This window comes from Martes martes (genome assembly GCF_963455335.1).
Source record: "Martes martes genome assembly, chromosome: 16".
Classification (NCBI taxonomy): domain Eukaryota; kingdom Metazoa; phylum Chordata; class Mammalia; order Carnivora; family Mustelidae; genus Martes; species Martes martes.
In genome coordinates, this window is record NC_137904.1 from 63,352,384 (window position 1) to 63,368,948 (window position 16,565).

General features: G+C 57.3%; 1 protein-coding gene across 1 annotated transcript in view; it reads left to right on the top strand.

Annotated features, from left to right (window-relative positions):
* Positions 1-16,565, top strand: part of RPTOR (regulatory associated protein of MTOR complex 1) — a 316,629-nt gene that overhangs the window by 142,529 nt on the left and 157,535 nt on the right. Inside the window, exon 6 of the mRNA XM_080826085.1 lies at positions 7,680-7,855. Within this exon, the coding sequence (XP_080682211.1) occupies positions 7,680-7,855 (176 nt within the window). The remainder of the gene's footprint in view (positions 1-7,679; positions 7,856-16,565) is intronic.

Sequence of the window (16,565 nt, forward strand, 5' to 3'; positions counted from 1 at the left end):
ATGCAAACCTGTCAGGGACGCTGCATTGGAGGCCGATGTGCAGGACGTGCTTGCCGTCGTGGTCCCCTAAGTAAATTCACATCTGGGCAAACTGCCGGTGGTCGTCTTCTTTTGATATGTCCATGATTCATCGAATATGTTTGCTCTTTGACTGACTTCCGTGAAATGTAAAAAGAATCAAAGAAGAAATGATGAACCCAGATTCATGAATAAAATATACTGTTTGTAGCCATCATAAAACCAGGAGCTTCTCTGAGGTAAATCTAGAGTTTAATCATTTTATCTAATTTCATCTGCTTTAAAACATGCTAGGAATTGCTCAGTATTCTGGTGCGTAGATCCCAGCCAGACCCCTGGGCTGTGGCTCAGGCCCCCCTGCCCGGCCCGTTTGCTCTCAGGGAGGCGTGTCCCCGCCACCTGCCTGCCACGGAGCCAGAGGACACGGAGGTAATGGCCAACACGCTCTTGCAAGGATCCCAGTGGCAGAGAGCAGCGGAGCCTCTGGGGCAGCTGTCCCTCTAGCTGTGAGAGGCGGGTGAACACAGAGCCATGCTGGAGAAGGTGGGAGGCTGCCTGCCCCCGGGGGCACGGGGGCCGAGCGCACAGGTGGTGTCCGCGCATGCAGCTCAGATGCCGAGAGACGTGCTTATTCTCGCCACTCGGGGAAGAAGCAGAAGGTGTGTGGACTGCACAAGAGGGAGCGAAGCTGGCTCTTTTGGGAGACAAAACAGCCATCTATGTTGGAATGTCCATCCTAAGGGTCTGACGGACACTGAACACTGTCCCCAGTGGCCAGCGTCCCTGGAGCGTTCATCAACGTGTAGCATATCCTGGGTCATAAAGCCGGCCTCAACGAATATGAGATGATTGAAGTCGCGGAATATGTTCTTTAATCGTAGTAGAATCAACCAGAAGTTGGTGATAGAAAGACAACACAAAAACGTCAGAGAAGAATTAGCAACACATAAGTCAGGGGTCAGAAGATCTAACCTACCTTAGTCCATTTGGGCTACTGTGGCAGAAGAGCACGGACTGGGCGCTCATGAGCCCCAGAAACGCGCTTCTCCCAGCTCTGGAGGCTGGAGCCCGAGCTGAAGGCCTTCTCCGCTGGGGCCTCCTCCCTGTGTCCTCGCGCGGTAGAAGGGGCTTCTCTGACACGTGGGCCCCACTCCTGGCGGCGTCACCCCCCAGAGCGCACCTGCCAGCACCATCACGCTGGGGGCCTCACACGTTCAGGCACGGCACAAGCGCGGCCAGTTGCGCAAGGAGAACCGGACGAGCCGCAGCGGCCAGAACGCTAGAGTGGCCGTAAGAGCAGAAATCGCTGGGACTGAAAACGGAGGAGGAGGACACCCACGAAGCAGAAAGCTGCTTCTCAGGGATCCTCAGTAGCGTGGACCAACACACGGAGGAGGGTGATCCCAATCCTGCGGCCACTGAAGGAGCGAGAGGGGAATACCATAGACACCTTCATTCTCGGGCATTTGACGACTTCCAGAGATGGACCGGTTCCTTCAGAACCACAAATGCCAAGCCCTGCCCGGCACGAGATGGATGACGTGAGTGACCCAAGAACTGCGAGGGAGGTCGGGTTTGTGACTCGACGGTTTCTGAACAGGGAGTCTTGAGGCCCAGGCGGTTTCGCGGGAGGATTCCACAAACATGTGAAGAGGCGTTCGCGCCAGGTGTGCACAGAGCTTGTCCAGAGGTGGAAAGGGGACGGAATTTCGTTACCCTGCTGTCGAAAGGGACACGCGGGACAAAAGGAAAATATAAAACACCACAAACCACTGCATCTCATACACTTACCTGCAGAAATCCTGCAACAAACCATAGTGGGTCGGCTCCAGTGAGCTCTAGAGGGGATTACACTCGATGACTGAGTGGGGTCATTCCAGCTCGACAAGTCTGGCTCACTGGTTAAAAAAAATCAATGAACTGGATCCACCCTGCCGACAGACGAGAGAAGAAAGACTATATGATCAAATCACTTGATGCAAAAAAGCATTTGACAAAATCCAGCACACTTTCATGTTAAGAGTAATTCCTCTTAGCACGCCAGGGAAAGGGGGGGCCTCCTTCAGCCGGACAGAGAGCATCTCTGAAGAGCCTCCCGCCATCCCCATGCCTACGGGAGACTGAGATCAGAGACGCGGCAGGGCTGTCTGCCCCCACTGTTCTCACTGCACACAGTGCTGGCAGTCCTGGCCCGCACCAGACGGCCGGGGAAGGACAGCAGCCCTCGCCAGGGAGATGAGATCAAAACCACAGCGAGGCACACTCCACACGCACCAGGATGGCTAAAATAAAGCGAGGGGTGATGCTCGGTGCTGGCACGGACGCAGCGGACTTGGAGCCCTCACCTGCGGGCGGGAACGTCAGTGGTGCGGCCACTTGGAAGACGGCCCGCTGCTCCTCACCTATTAGACTTGGAGCAGCCGTGCAACCCAGTGATCCACTCCTGGCTTGTACCCGCGAGGACTGAAAACATATGTTCACACAGAAATGTGCACACACGTGTTCGTAGCAGCACTGTTCACAAAGCCAAAAAATGGAAATTCTCTTCTTGAAGTAGAAGGCTGCAGAATTCCTCGCTTCCTCCTTTCCTTTCCTTGGTGGCTTGTAGGAGTCACTGGGGGGTAGAATTTGGTTCCAGGTTTGAACTAAGGTCCTCACTGAGGTATAGAAAGATTCTGTGTTCACAGCTGTCTAGTTGCCAACAGCCAAAAGGCTTCACACAAGCGCATGGTCCATTCGGGTGAGCTCTCCGGGTGATCACCCCAATCTCACTCTAAAAGGGGTCTTTTTTGCCCTTTCATGGGCAGCTCTGAGGGCTTCTGGGCACCAGGGAGGCCTTCGTCCAACAAGAGTGACTGCCTTTCTGGATAGCCCATCGTCCTCAGCCGTGAGTACCATGAGGCTGTTAAATTGCTACTTAGTATTTCATAGAAACTTCTCTAAGTTATTTATGGGAAATTACTGCAGCTTTCAGCTGCTGGTCTTGGTACAGTGTCTGTCCCGTGACAGAGGCCACATCACACTCTGGAAGGAGCTGGGTCAGCAGTGCACGGAGTCCTTTACGGATCTCGGTCTCTCTGCACTTTGCAAGACGTCCACCGTAAGCAGACATCGTAGAACCGAGCGCAGAAGCTGCTGGAACCCGAGTTGTTACCGAGTAGGTGTTGTTTTCACAGGTGCACTGGATAAAGGCCCTGAGGTTAGGTGTCTCGTGCATGTGTATGTCCGAAGCAGCACGATGTCAGAGTTCCACCGAGAAAATGAGCCCCAGCCGCAGTGCGTCCGGGATGAGTGCTTTCTGGCCCTCACGGGCTCCGCGTGACCCGCACGTGTGGGACATGTAGCAGATGTCTCTGTTGAATCTGCTGTGTGTCACGTTGCCAGACTTTTCTGGACCCTTCCCAAATCCTCCAGAAGGCCCTAGTGAGTTTAGAAATTTGAAATTGTTTCCTGGGTTTGAGTCTCTAGATTCCCCGGGAGAAACCCCCCTGGGCGGAGGTGGGAGTCGGGCCCACCCTCCGGGCTGTGCGGTCGCCCCGGCTGGTGCCGTTCACGGCTGTGCTGGGTGGCCTTGCAGAGTTCTCGGCGCTCGTGCAGGCTGTTTCCAAAGAGTAAGTGCATTGGAAAGGCCAATGTCTTAGGTAAATACAAAACCACAACAATGTGGGGGGAAACTGCTCTGTTAAGGTAGGTGCTTATCTTCCCAGATGAGTGAGCCTGGAAACTAGTGGTTCACTGGTGGACGGACTCCTTTGCCTTGAATGTCACTGTTTTCAAATGGTGCCATCGTAGTGACCCCTAAAGCAGAGCTTTCTTGTGCCTTCTGGGCGCCCGATGGTGTGGTGGGAGGAGGGGACAGTGACAGAATGCTTCCCAAGCTGGACAGGCGACTATGCCGGTCACTGAAGGCCATCTGTAGCTGGACCTACCGCCTGCTCCCGTCTGTGTGACCGCGTGCTGCGAGGGGCTTGTGGAGCTGTTGGGGTTTCTAGCGATGCCTGTTTTGAATTGGGAAATTTAACTTCTAGTGGGTGTATTTGGAATAAAGATGTTTCTTCACGTACCTGTCGTTTCCTCCTTCAGCATCCACGGAGCACCTCCGGGGCCCAGGACTTGGGAGGCTTTGGGCCAAATGGTGTTGAGGCCCGGGGTGTAGACTGTGTGGCCTCGTCCCCCGACAGTGCCGTGGGAGTACTGCCCGTGGGCCAGACAGGACAGACCTGTGCAGGGCCAGGGAGGCCTCGTCAAACCCCCGGGGCTCCGCCGTGGCTGCTGGAGCGCGAACCACCCGCCTCCCTACCTCCCCGCGGGGCCGGCGCCCGGCACGTGGTGCTCCAATACCGGGGGCGTGAGATTTCAGACGCTCAGTGCAGATGCGAGGGGGACAGAGCGCAGTGTCCGCGCCTGTGGCCGGAGGGCCAGCTGCTCATTCGCAACTCCATCAGAGAGGATGCTGAACACGGAAGCAAATCACAATCCAGAAAGCTCAGGCCAGGGAACCTCTGAGATTCCTACTGTGAAAGTAGACATCTCTCTGAAAAGGAAAACCAGACTGTGGAATCAGCTTTGTGCATCATGGCTGTGTCTCCCCGCTGCAGTTCTGCCCCGTTTGCGCTTCTCCGTGTGGGTGCTGGCGCTCCCGAAAGCCTGCCACCCGCCAGCGGTTCCCTCCAGACTCTGCAGAGAGTTGCCTGGTGGCCCGGTTCTGGGGCGAGGGAGGGGGCACTCACACCTAGCACCCAGGCCCGGAGTGTCCCCCATCTGCCCCAGCCCTGTGACACACCTGCCAGCCTCCCCGTGGTGCTCTGTGCCTCGGGCCTGACGGGCCACAGACCCACCTGGCATGGAAAATCTCTGGTCCAGATGGCTCAGGAGGTCATTCGCTCTGCCCACGTCCTTCTGGGGGGCCGTCCCTGCAGCCCTGGGAGCCAGTGTCCTGCAGGGCAGGTGCTCTGCCGGCTTTCTGAGCAGGGAGCGAGACGCGAGGAGAGGATTTGGGATGTGACTCTGCTGTCTCTTTCCTCTCTGCTTTATTATTTATTGCGAGAGAGACCGAGCGAGTGAGAGTCAGGGCGGGAGGACAGAGAGAATCTTTTTTATTAATTTGATTTGATTTTTTAAAAGGATTTTATTTATTTGACAGAGAGAGAGGCAGGCAGATGGAGAGGGAGAAGCAGGATTGTGAGTGCAGAGCCTGACGTGGGGCTCGATCACCCGATCCTGAGATCACAACCTGAGCTGAGACCCCAAGGTGACACCTGAGCCACCCAGGTGCCCCCGTTTGCTTTGAACCCGTCTCTGGTGAGGGCTGCGCGGGGTGACTGCTCTCAGGGCCACCGAACTGCGCAGTCAGAGTGGTTACAACGGTGAACTTCATGTTGCCTGTATTTTACCACCATTAAAAAAATGCGCAGCTCTGAAAGTTGTATTTTTTTTTAAATTTTATTCATTTATTTATTTGTCAGCGAGGAGGGAGAGAGAGAGAGAGAGGGAGCAAGCGCACAAGCAGGCAGAGAGGCAGGCAGAGGCAGAGAGAGAAGCAGGCTCCCCACCAAGCAAGAAGCCCAATGCGGGACTCGATCCCAGGACCCCGGGACCGTGACCCCAGCCGAAGGCAGAGGCCCAACCGACTGAGCCACCCAGGCGTCCCTAAAAGTTGTATTTTTATTGAAAGTTCAAAGGTTCTTTATTACTGAGTGTGGTAGTGTTGGGTGTTCTGGGCATAATGCTCCTGTCGCAGAACGGGTCGCCAGTACAGCTACAGCCTTTCCTCCCTCCCACGTGAGACATCAGAGGCGAAGAGCGAGGTCTCCTCAGCGGGAGTGACGCCTCACGTCCTCAGCGGCGTGCCGTTCGCGAGCGGGCGAACACGGCCCCGGAGGCCCCGGGCCCGGTCGGCGGAGCCCGTGGAGCGCCTGCCCGCGTCCCCGGCTGCGGTTTCAGCAGTGTCCGGAGGGGCCTACGCGGCCCGGAACCCAGAGCAGCCTCCTACCGCGTGACCGCTGCGCCAACCGAGGGACGGGGCGCACACGCCTTCCGTGGGGCGCCGCGTCCTCGCCGCGAGAGATCTCTAAGAGTGGAAATAAAACCCACCTCCGGGGCCCTTCTCCAAAGCACGTGACATTGTGACTGGGGAAGAGCTCAGGGAAAGGTCGACCGCGGTGCGGGGGGCCGATCCGCGAGGAGCAGAGGCGAGAGTGACGCCCGGCCCGGTCCCGGCAGGACACAGAGCCCTGACTGGTGAGGAGTCGCCACGGACCCTCCTGTCGCCTGCACCGCCGTGGGGATCCACAGGGAGAGGAGGGGGTCCTGCCGTTCTGGCGCGTGGACCCGAGGATCCCCTCCACGTGCCTGCGCTCTGGGGCCTCACTGTGCGGTGGCCTTGGGCCTCGCGGCTGCGGGCACCGCCACCGGGCACCGGGGCAGGTAGGGAGATGCTGTCATTGCCCTGCACTTGTGGGGTGGGGACCGCCTGCGTTCAGGCCGCGGCAAGTAGCTTTCTGTGGCTGTTTGTGGGTGAGTGGGTGACAGGTCTTGGACGTTGTGTACGCCACGCTCAACTGGCATTTTCTGGGGTTTAATTCTCATTCTGTTAACGACCTGTGACCCTGCCGCCTCGTCCCGCAGCAAACTGACATGCAGGACGTGTGAAGCCCGTCAGCCGCCGTACGATTTTGTCCACTTGCCCGCTGCCGGCACCGCGCTGTCCCCGGTCCCAGGAGGGCCGCCCTCCGCTTCCGTGCCCCTGGCCGGGCCCGCTGCCCCGCCACGGAAGCCCTTCCCCAGGGAGCTCGTGGCGGAGGACCGGAGGACCGGATCGAGTGTGGCGGGGGCCTCGAGTGTGGCGGGGGAGGGGCCCCGGGCCACGTGCTGGCAGAGGCGGTCGGGTTGTCTGAGGTCCCGGGTTGGGGTGAGCCCTGCTGTTCTTCACGAGGCTGCCCCGTCAGTCCACGGTAAGTAGCGGGCCGCCTTTCCTCCCGCAGCGTGGTGTGCGCCAGGCTTCAGGGCCGGGGCCTGCCGACCAGAGTCGCAGTGGAGGAGACCGCAAGCGGGACTAGTCCCCTTGCTTCAAAGACAGGTGAAGTTCTGTGTCCAAACAAAATGAGGAGAGTCCCCCTTCGTGGTTATAGAATTAATAAGTATCTCGTTAGGATGCTTTGAGATGTCGGGTGAAGCCCACGGAGCCGGGAAGCAGCCGGTCGGCCACCAGGCTCTGACCCTTGGTGTGTTCCCAGTGTCCCCGCCGCGGGCGCCGCGTCTGCCGTCCGCTCGCTGCTGCGGGTGGTGGGGTCACTCTCTCTACCCTGAGTTGCGCTCTTGTCAGGGAGCACACCAAAACAAGGGACGCTGAACGAAAACTGGATTTTAAGATAAACGCTAAGACACCGTGCGGGGCCCGAAGGGAAGGACGCACGAACGCTGGGATGGTCCAGCACCGGTGTAAACCCGTGGCGAGAACTTACTTCCCAGAGACCCACCCGGTGGTGCTGGTGGAGGGGCCTTGGTAACGAGCGCGAGGCCACGAACTGCGGGAGGGCACTCCCTGGCGGCCTCTCCGGGGGCCGCCCCGTCGGTCCTTGCTTTGGGGCCGCGTTTCCAGCGGATGCTGTAGCCGTCCACGGCCACTGAGCCTCTCCCTCCTGTCCTGTTCTCCCCTGCAGGTCGCTGCCATCAACCCCAACCACCCGCTCGCACAGATGCCCTTGCCGCCGTCCATGAAGAACTGTATTCAGCTGGCGGCCTGTGAGGCCCACGAGCTCCTGCCCATGATCCCCGACCTCCCGGCCGACCTGTTCACGTCATGCCTCACGACCCCCATCAAAATCGCCCTGCGCTGGTAAGTGGCTCCTGCTGTGACCTGGGCTTGCCCCGGGGACCCAAGGGACGCAGATCCCAGGGACCAACCCTACAGATGCAACTGGTGGGCGTCAACTCAGCCTCCTGAGGCTCAGGCTTTACTCATAGAGAACGAAGGAAACGTTCTCCCTCTTGGGTGAGTGGCGCGTGCGGTCTGTTGCTGTGTGGTTCCCGAGAGCACCCTCTCCGTACTGGTCTGCTGGGGGCATGTCCCCAGCGGCAGCCCGGGGTGTTCTGGAACTCGGGCCGTCACGACCCAGAGAGCTGTTTGACCCCGAGGTAGACCCCGGGGTAGAAGCTGGATCCTGCCGCTGATTGCTGGCCGTAGACCGCATCACGGTCCATTCCTCCCATACCCTTTGTCGCGGTCTGGCGCTCTGGAGAACGTCACCGAGGACGTGGGTGGGATGCTCCATGCGGGAGAGCCTGCGTTAAAGACCCCGCATCACAGATGGGCGCCACCGTGGGACGTGCGTGCTCGGGCCTCCAGGTCAGGGCTGTGCCGCCGACACCCACTGCTCCGTCATTGCCTCCTTTCCGTTTTGTCCCGCTGAGAAGCTGCCACGCAGTAGCAGTGCAGCCAGGAGAGAGCGTGTGTGCGGGAGGCGCGGGAAAAGCATACAGCTGCGTGCTGTTCCCGATGCCCGGGGGGGGGCATGTTCCGGGGCTTTCTGCCAGGAGACACACAGACCCCTGGTCCTTCCCACAATCCAGAGAAGCAGCGGGACAAGCGTGGGCCCTGGGGGCTCACAGCACCGTGACCGGCCACTGGGGAGACCTACGAGGGCCTGGGCTGCTTTGCCCCTGAAGCAGTGTTTCCCGTAAGCCCAGCGCCCTGGGGTGAGAGGTCATTGGTGTTGGGCTCGCTGAGCAGCACCCCTCTGCTACCCTCACCCTCACCCCCAAATCCCAGGGCTGTGGGGGAGCCCAAGGAGAGCCTCCTGTAGGGCGACTTAGCCCTGAGCAGTGAATGGGGAGGGGGAGCTTCCCAGAGGGGCAGGCAGGGGGTGACCCACTGTGCTCCTCAGCGGCTGGGCTTATCCCCGAGCTGACATAGGCCAGCACCTGCCTAGGGATGTTCTCCACTGCGCCCCGAGGAGCAGAAATCAATGGGGTGGGGCACAGCCAGCACAGAGAAAGCTGCCGAGCGTCGGCAGACAAGCGTGTGCACATGGTGGGAGCTGAAGGAAGACGCTAGAAGCCGGAGGTGGGACTGCGAGGCAGGAATATAGAAACGTGCCCAGTGGAGGTCCAGGAAGAAGGAACACAGTGCATGGGATCCGTGGCAGGGAGGGCAGCTGCAACCTAGGTCAGCTGGGAGGGGACACTGAGGGACATCAGGGCGGCAGCCGGGAGGGGCAGAGAACGGGCCAGAAGGGCAGGTGGCACAGAGAGAGATGGACGTTCCCACGGGCGGGGAGAGGTCGGCAGAGGTGCCACTCCCGGGGGCCACACGGCCACGTTCCCAGGACGTGGGGAAGAGGCAGAACTCAGTCCGAGCGGCACCCGCCCACCAGGGGGGCACACGGGCTCCCCCGTCGTCTGCGTCCCCGCGGCTGCAGCTCCTTGCATGTGGGTCTCCACGCGGGAGGGGTTGGTGAGGTTTTCTCTGTAAACGTCTGCCCTGTTTGGAGGCTGCCAAGAAAGATCACAGGTCTGTGTGACAGGACTGCGGAAGGTCTCTGGTCCAGAGGGCACAGGAGTCCACTCAGTCCACTCCTGATCCACGGCATAACGGACAGAATCCCACAGCGTCCGTCAGACCTACGCTGAGCGCCGTAGGAGGTGCAGAGAAACGTGGTGTTCTCGTGCCTGTGGAGTCCAGCTGAGGGGACAAGCTGCAGCCTGGAAGTTAACGATGTACGTGGGAGCTTGACACGGGCAGAGCGCGTCTGGATGTCACAAGCAGCTCCGGGTCAGACCAGACACACGCGTGCGCCAGGGGCTCTCGTGTTCCCGGGGACGCACACAGTCTGAGAGCCCGCGGGACGTGTGGAGGAGACGCGGTCCGATGGGCTGGCTGTCGCCGGGGGTGCCGTGCATGCTGCGAAGAGAGCCCGTGCGCCGGCCTCATTACGCAGGAAGGTGTGGGGCAGGGTGTAGGTCAGGGGTAGACTGCGTTAGCTGTGGTTGCTTTGAACGCTGAGCCATGGCCTTGGAGGACCGGCCGGGAGAGCCTGGATGGTGTTTCCGTGGGAACGTGACTTAGTAGGAATAGAGCTGCAGGGAGATGATCCGTGGGATGATGGTCCCGATCTGGTCCCGATGTGGCCGGAGGCGGCAGCAGGAAGGTGGGAATCTGTGGGCAGGAGACCCCACACGTGCGCCATGGAATCTCCTGGGGAGCAGGCCTCGTCTCCGCTCACTTTCCTGCCCCTCTCTCCAGGGTTTTCTGCCCTTCTTGCCTCTGTGCACCCCGACTCTGGAACGATGTGGTGAGCCAGGTGTGCTCAGGGCCTCTGACCCCCCCTGCCACCCCCCCCCCCCGGCCAGGCTGGGGCTGATTCGATGTGACTCACACGGGGCATGTTTGCAGGTTTTCAGGCAGGTGATGAAGGAGGCAGGGGAGAAGGCACGAGGAGGCTAGAAGGGAATCTGTGTCCCCCCCGCCCTCCGTCCTCGCCCCCCAGCACGTGCGCCCCAGCACAGTGAGTGGATGTTCCTCACCCACGTCTCCAGCGTGCGCTTTTCCGTCTTGGGAGGGAGGGACTTGGCATTCACTAGGGAAGCCGCTGGCACGCGGACGCCGGTCGATCCGCACAAGTTCTAGAGTGGGTCCCTGCCCTCTGACCGGTGCGCGGGCTTCCATGCGACCGTAGCCTGATGTGTCATGTCAGCAGTGGCCTGAGGTCCTTTCGGAGTTGGGCTGGGATTAAAACTTACAGAAGCGAGTGTTTGGTAGGAAGCACTGTGAAGGACAAGTCAAACTCACAAGGTCACCATCAGATGGACGCTGGGGTCCATGGGCCGCAGCTGCAGGGCACAGCCGTCAGATGACCACTGTCTGGAACAGCGAGACTGGCCCGGGTGGCCGGGCCTCTTACAGTAAACCACTCTGTGCCACGCCGAGGAACTGAGGTTAGATCGAACAGAACTGTCCTTCTGCTGGTGACAAACCGTCACCGTTGGGAGCCTCGTCGAGTAAAATGTGCTCTTGTCTCTAACGGCCGAGTTAAAAACCACCGGCTTTTCTTGAAGAGAGAAAGGAAGATAATCCGGTAGGCAGCGCTCGCTTGTACGATTAGGGTTAAAGTTTTGTTTTTTCATGTAAAAACCAAATGTAAAGTGGAATATCCCTTTGTAGAAATCAACCAAAAAGCAAAAAAAAAAGAAGATTATTCAAGATTTTACCATTGTGAGCACAATCAGTATTAACTTTTGGGTCTGTTTCCTGTCAGTCTTCTTCTCCGTGCATGTACGTTTCTGCATTGGTGTAATGAGACTGCAGCCGCAGTTTCTTTACTTAATCTTTGGTGTTATAATAAATTTATCCTAGACCATTAGGCAACTCTTAGTAAACATCATTTGTAATGATTGCAGAAGATTTCACTGTGTTAATGTTTTGTGTCTTATTCAACCAAAACCTAGGACTTTAGGATTTAGGATTCTGGTAAATATAGAAAGGAGAGCTCAGAGAACCTCTAGGGTAGGGATCTAACAACTTCTTGGGTAAAGGGCCAGGAAGCGAGTCGTTTAGGCTCCGTGGGCCCAAGGATCCCAGCTGGGCTGGTGCAGCAGGGAAGAGCCGCTCGCAGTGTGTGCTCGGATGGGTGCGGCTGTGTTGCAGTAAATCTTTATTTGCGGAAACAGGTAGCGGATCCTTCCTTGCCAACGTGTACCTTAGAGAACAGAACCAGGATCTGACTGCAGACGACTGCTGTCCTCATCTACTGGTCAGGAAATAACCTAAAAACAGGTCTCCCCCTCCCTCTTCCTCCTTCCTTCTCCTGATGCAAAGCAGAGGGTGGCTTTTGACATAGCCAGGCACGGTTATGCAGACCACTGTGTGCTGCACACACCGTAGTCTTGCTCTTCACGTACGAGGTGTGTGTGTTCATGGTTGGCGGTCCGCGTATTTATAAACCTTTTTTGAGGACGAAATAGTTGTTGGAAAACATTTTCTGATTTTTTTCTTCATGTTTTGTTTCAGTCTTTCTTGTTTTCAGAAACTGATCATTTCAATAATTCTGAAATGAGCAAGTACATCGTTCCCTAAAGAATCGATTATCTTGCTCACCATGTGTATCAGTGTAGTACAAGGGCCTAAGATATATGTTTTCTTGGCTTTTTCTACTTCTTGGATTGGTGGCAGAATGCCATTTTAAATTTATCCTGGGTGTATTTGTGTACTACTGAAAATTATAACTCAGTGCTATTTAATTTGCTGCGGGACTTGCTATAAAGAAGATGGATGCCTTTTGTACTGCGCGGCATGGAATCTTACTGTTTATTAAAGAAAATGATAGACATTATTTTGGATTTGAATAGAGGTCAAGAAAACTTGTTTCCTTCCTTTCAATTAAATGGAGGAATTTCAAGGAGTTTAAATGTTAATGACGCAGAATTAATGTACATCTGTCCACATGGGGAGTCTTGCCCTCATGTTTACCCAGTGAGAGAGGGGCGGTCCCCAGGCGGCAGGCAGAACCCGCACCAGTGTCAGGTGCCCGCCCAGGTTTGAGTCCTGGCTCTACCAGTTACTAGCCTTACGGCCTCCTGCCCTCGTCCTGACAGCAGGACCAGAGGTGCCCCGTCTCCCAGGCGCACCGTGCGGGCTCACCGAGTTGATCCGTGCGGTGGCACCAAGGACGCTCGGTTCGTGCTGGCCACCCCCGTTACCGACACGTGAACATTTCAGCCAAACAGAAGAACGAGTCAGGCTGGTCATGACGACTCAGCAGAAGAGAGACGGCTGAAACCTGAGCCCTGGATGGGGAAAAGCCGAAGAGAAGTCAGCCGACTCCAGAGCAGACTGTCGGGACGTGGGGAACCAGGTGCCAGACCGCCATCGTGCGTCTGGCTGGACTGAACAGAGTGCAGTGACCACCTCATCTCAACCCTGGCTGTGACATTTGCTTGCTTGCTTCCTTCCTTTCTTTTTTCTTTTAAGATTTAATTAGTTCATTTATTTGAGAGAGAAAGTGTACGTGCACAAGCATGGGTGAGTGGGGGTGGGGAGCAGAGGGAGAGGGAGAGAGACGCAAGCAGACTCCGTGCTGAGTGCGGAACCCGACACAGGGCTTCGTCTCACGACCTTGAGGTCATGACCCGGGCCAAAATCGAGAGTTGGGTGCTTAACCAACTGTGCCATGCAGGCGCTCCCTGCTTTCTATGTTTCTTAAAGACTCAGCCAAGGCTGCATCAGAATTACCTTTAGAGACATAAATTCCTGCTGGTTTTTGATGATGGGGTTAACCGTTTGTTCTCTGTAGCATTTTCTAAAACACAGCTTCTTTGTTAAGAACAAATTTCCTGCCTACCATTCAGTGCTCCGTGTGGTAGGAGCTGTGTAGCTTCCGTTTAAAAACTAAAATGAGGGCTCCTGGGTGGCTCAGTGGTTTAAAGCCTCTGCCTTCGGCTCAGGTCATGATCCCAGGGTCCTGGGATCGAGTCCCACGTCGGGCTCTCTGCTCAGCAGGGAGCCTGCTTCCTCCTCTCTCTCTGCCTGCCTCTCTGCCTAGTTGTGATCTCTGTCAAATGAATAAATAAAATCTTTAAAAAATAAAATACAATAAAAACTAAAATGACTCTGCCTTACTTCTAACGCTTGAAGCCCGAGACGCTCATGGACCCTCCCGGAGAGTGAGGCAATCCAGACACACCAGACAACCCCGTCCCACCAGGACTTTGTCATAATGTCCCACGTTGCGCCTTAGTCCTCGGTAGAGGCAAGTTTCATTTGGAATTTATCGAAATGGTTTTCCTCTCTGGAGGGCTTCACAGCGAGGCCTCCGCTCACACTGGTCCTGCTGCGGGAGCCCCGGGAGCTTCCAGAGTCTCTCCGGTTCTGATGGGTCACGTGCCCACACGGAGGACGGCGTTTCCTCCAGACCAGACCGTGTGTGCTCCCGGCGGCAGGGTGCCGGCACGCGCTGCTCAGGGGGAGGATTGCAACGCCCGCGACAGAGCTCCCTTAAAGAAAGGCCACGTGCGGAAACCTGCCCTAGGCTGCTCGGAAGCGGAGCTGGAGGAGCGGGAACGGCAGGGCTGCTGACCTCCGACCCCTCTTGGCCGCTCCCTGGCTCCTGCCCCTAGAGCCACTCCTCGGGCTGCCACGGGTGGGAAACCGTTCGGTCATGAGCCGGGAATGCGTGGACCCTTGGGATGGCTGAGACCGCTGGGGGAGGGGAGAGGAGGCCGGGATGGAGATGGCAGGGGGTGCCAGCCCTCGAGGGCGCAGGCGAGGGCGGGCCGAGGGCGGCTGTTCCGGCCGTGCGTGCCTCTGCTCCCTGGGCTGCGCTGGACGGGTACAGAAGGAAGGAGGGAGGGAAGGAGAGAAAAACGGTGACCCTAGCCTGCACGTGCGGAGAGCAGAGGAAGAAGTGAGCGTGAGGATGGCAGCAGGGTGACAGAGGAGAACGCGCGAATGGGAGGAGCGAACAGGCGGGCCACGGCAGCGGGACAACCAGAACGGGCAGAGGGGGAAACGCAGCAGGTGCGCTGACAGGCAGCATCGCGGGCACGGAAGACCGGAGCGCCGGAAGCACGGCCGTGACTTCCCACCCGAGAGCCAGAGGCGGGAAGAGGGAGAGACCAGAGGACGAGTGACAGTCAGAAAGAGAACGAAGATACCAGTGATGGAAACGGCTGCATCAGTCCGACGAGTTAGACAAAACCACCAAAATAATGAAAACAGAAAGTATAATTTTCACATGAGGAGAGAAAATTTCTTTTCTCTAAAAGAAGTAAGAAAAAGGAAAAGGAAATGCATGGTAAATAGAAAACATGAATTAAGGCAGCCCAAATCAGTTCTGAAATAAAAGTGATGCTCTGTGAGTTGAATTCATCTCGCAAGTACAGCGATTCTCACACTGGATGCAATTCACTGTGACGCAGCAAACAAAAGGTTTGAAAGGCTGAAAACCTCAGGATTTGGAAAGAAGAGAAATTTGAACCGAAGGAAAGCCGGACTGGCTGTTTTAATGAGCCAGAGCAGAGCCCGGGATAAGCCGGGAGGGCATCAAGGAAGAGTGTCTTATGGAGAGAAAGCGCAGGAGACCAGGAAGACACGCCGACAGGACTCTCTGCACACCCGACAACGTGGCCCGGAGCCACGACGGGGGACGGAAGGAGCCACGGACAAATCAGGAATGAAGATACTGAGATACCAAGGAGGTGGGAAGTAAGGGGAGTCGGTAAGATTCCAGCACCGGGATTGCCGACGGGGTGTTGACAGGCGTAGAGGACCACACCGGCGCCAGACACGCGTGTACGTTTGTGGCACACGTGGCCGAGCCACAGAAATTCACCGTGGGCGGGGCTACAAGGGAAGCCTGCGTAACCGCGGGCGTCCGCATTGTGTCCGCTCTGCTCTCGGACTACCGTGCTATGAAGTTGGAGCTCAGGAACGGAGAAAGAGCAGGAAGAAAGCTCTGAAGGCTGAAACTCTTACTCTTAAAGCACTGTGATCTACTCCAAGCTGGCTGAGGGTGATGGCGGAGTGCTCTCGTCTGGGACGCGGCTGAAGCAGGCTCGGAGTTAGTACGCGCAGTCGGAAAGCAAAGGTTGACGTTGAGGACAAGAGGTTCCCCTTACAGAGTCAGGGGAGATACCGTGATCTGGAGAAGGAAGATCCTGCGGGGAGAGGCGGCCCAGAGCCACTCACAGTGTCGCCACGACCCCGGCAGGTCTGGGGAACGCCCCGGAATCCCGCGATAGGAAGGGGAGTCCTGGGGCTCCCACCGCTCCCCATACAAGGTCAGACCCTCCCTCTCGTTGGCAGCTCCTCTTTCAAGCAAGCCCGGCACCTGGTTCCCCGCATCCCGACGGTCCGCTCTGGGAGTCCTGACTTCTCTTCGGCTTTTCTCCGTCCAGGGCTCCGGTTTCCGCCGTCTCTCGTCTGCTGAGTCATTACGACCAGCCTGACTCATTCTTCTGTTTGGCTGAAATGTTCACGTGTCCGTAACGGCGGTGGCCAGCCCGTACCGAGCGTCCTCGGTGCCACCGCACGCTGCGCCTGGGGGACGGGCCACCTCTGGTCCTGCTGTCAGGACAAGGGCAGGAGGCTGCACGACTAGTAACTGGTAGAGCCGGGATTCAGACCTGGGTGGGCACCTGACACTGGTGCAGGTTCTGCCTGTCTGCCTGGTGACTGCCGATCTCCCTTAAAAAAAAAAAAAAAAAAGATTTATTGATTTATGGAGGCAGAGAGAGAGGGCGAGCGAGAAAGAGCATGAGCAGGAGGGGCAGAGGAAAAGGAGAGAGAATCTAAGCACACTCCGCCTGAGTGCAGGGCCCAGTGTGGGGCTTGAGATCACAACCTGCGCTGAAACCAAGAGTCAGACACTTAACTGACTGTGCCACCCAGGTGCCCCACCTCTTTCCTTTGCTGTAATTTTGTCCCCAGGGCTCTTTCTTGTCTTGCTCCTTTTCTTTCACTTTAGTGGCAGTGTGGAGGCAGTTGAGCTCCGTGTTTGAGTAGAGGCCTTAGCAGCTCACCTGACTTGGGGAGGGTGCACCAAGCTCTTCAG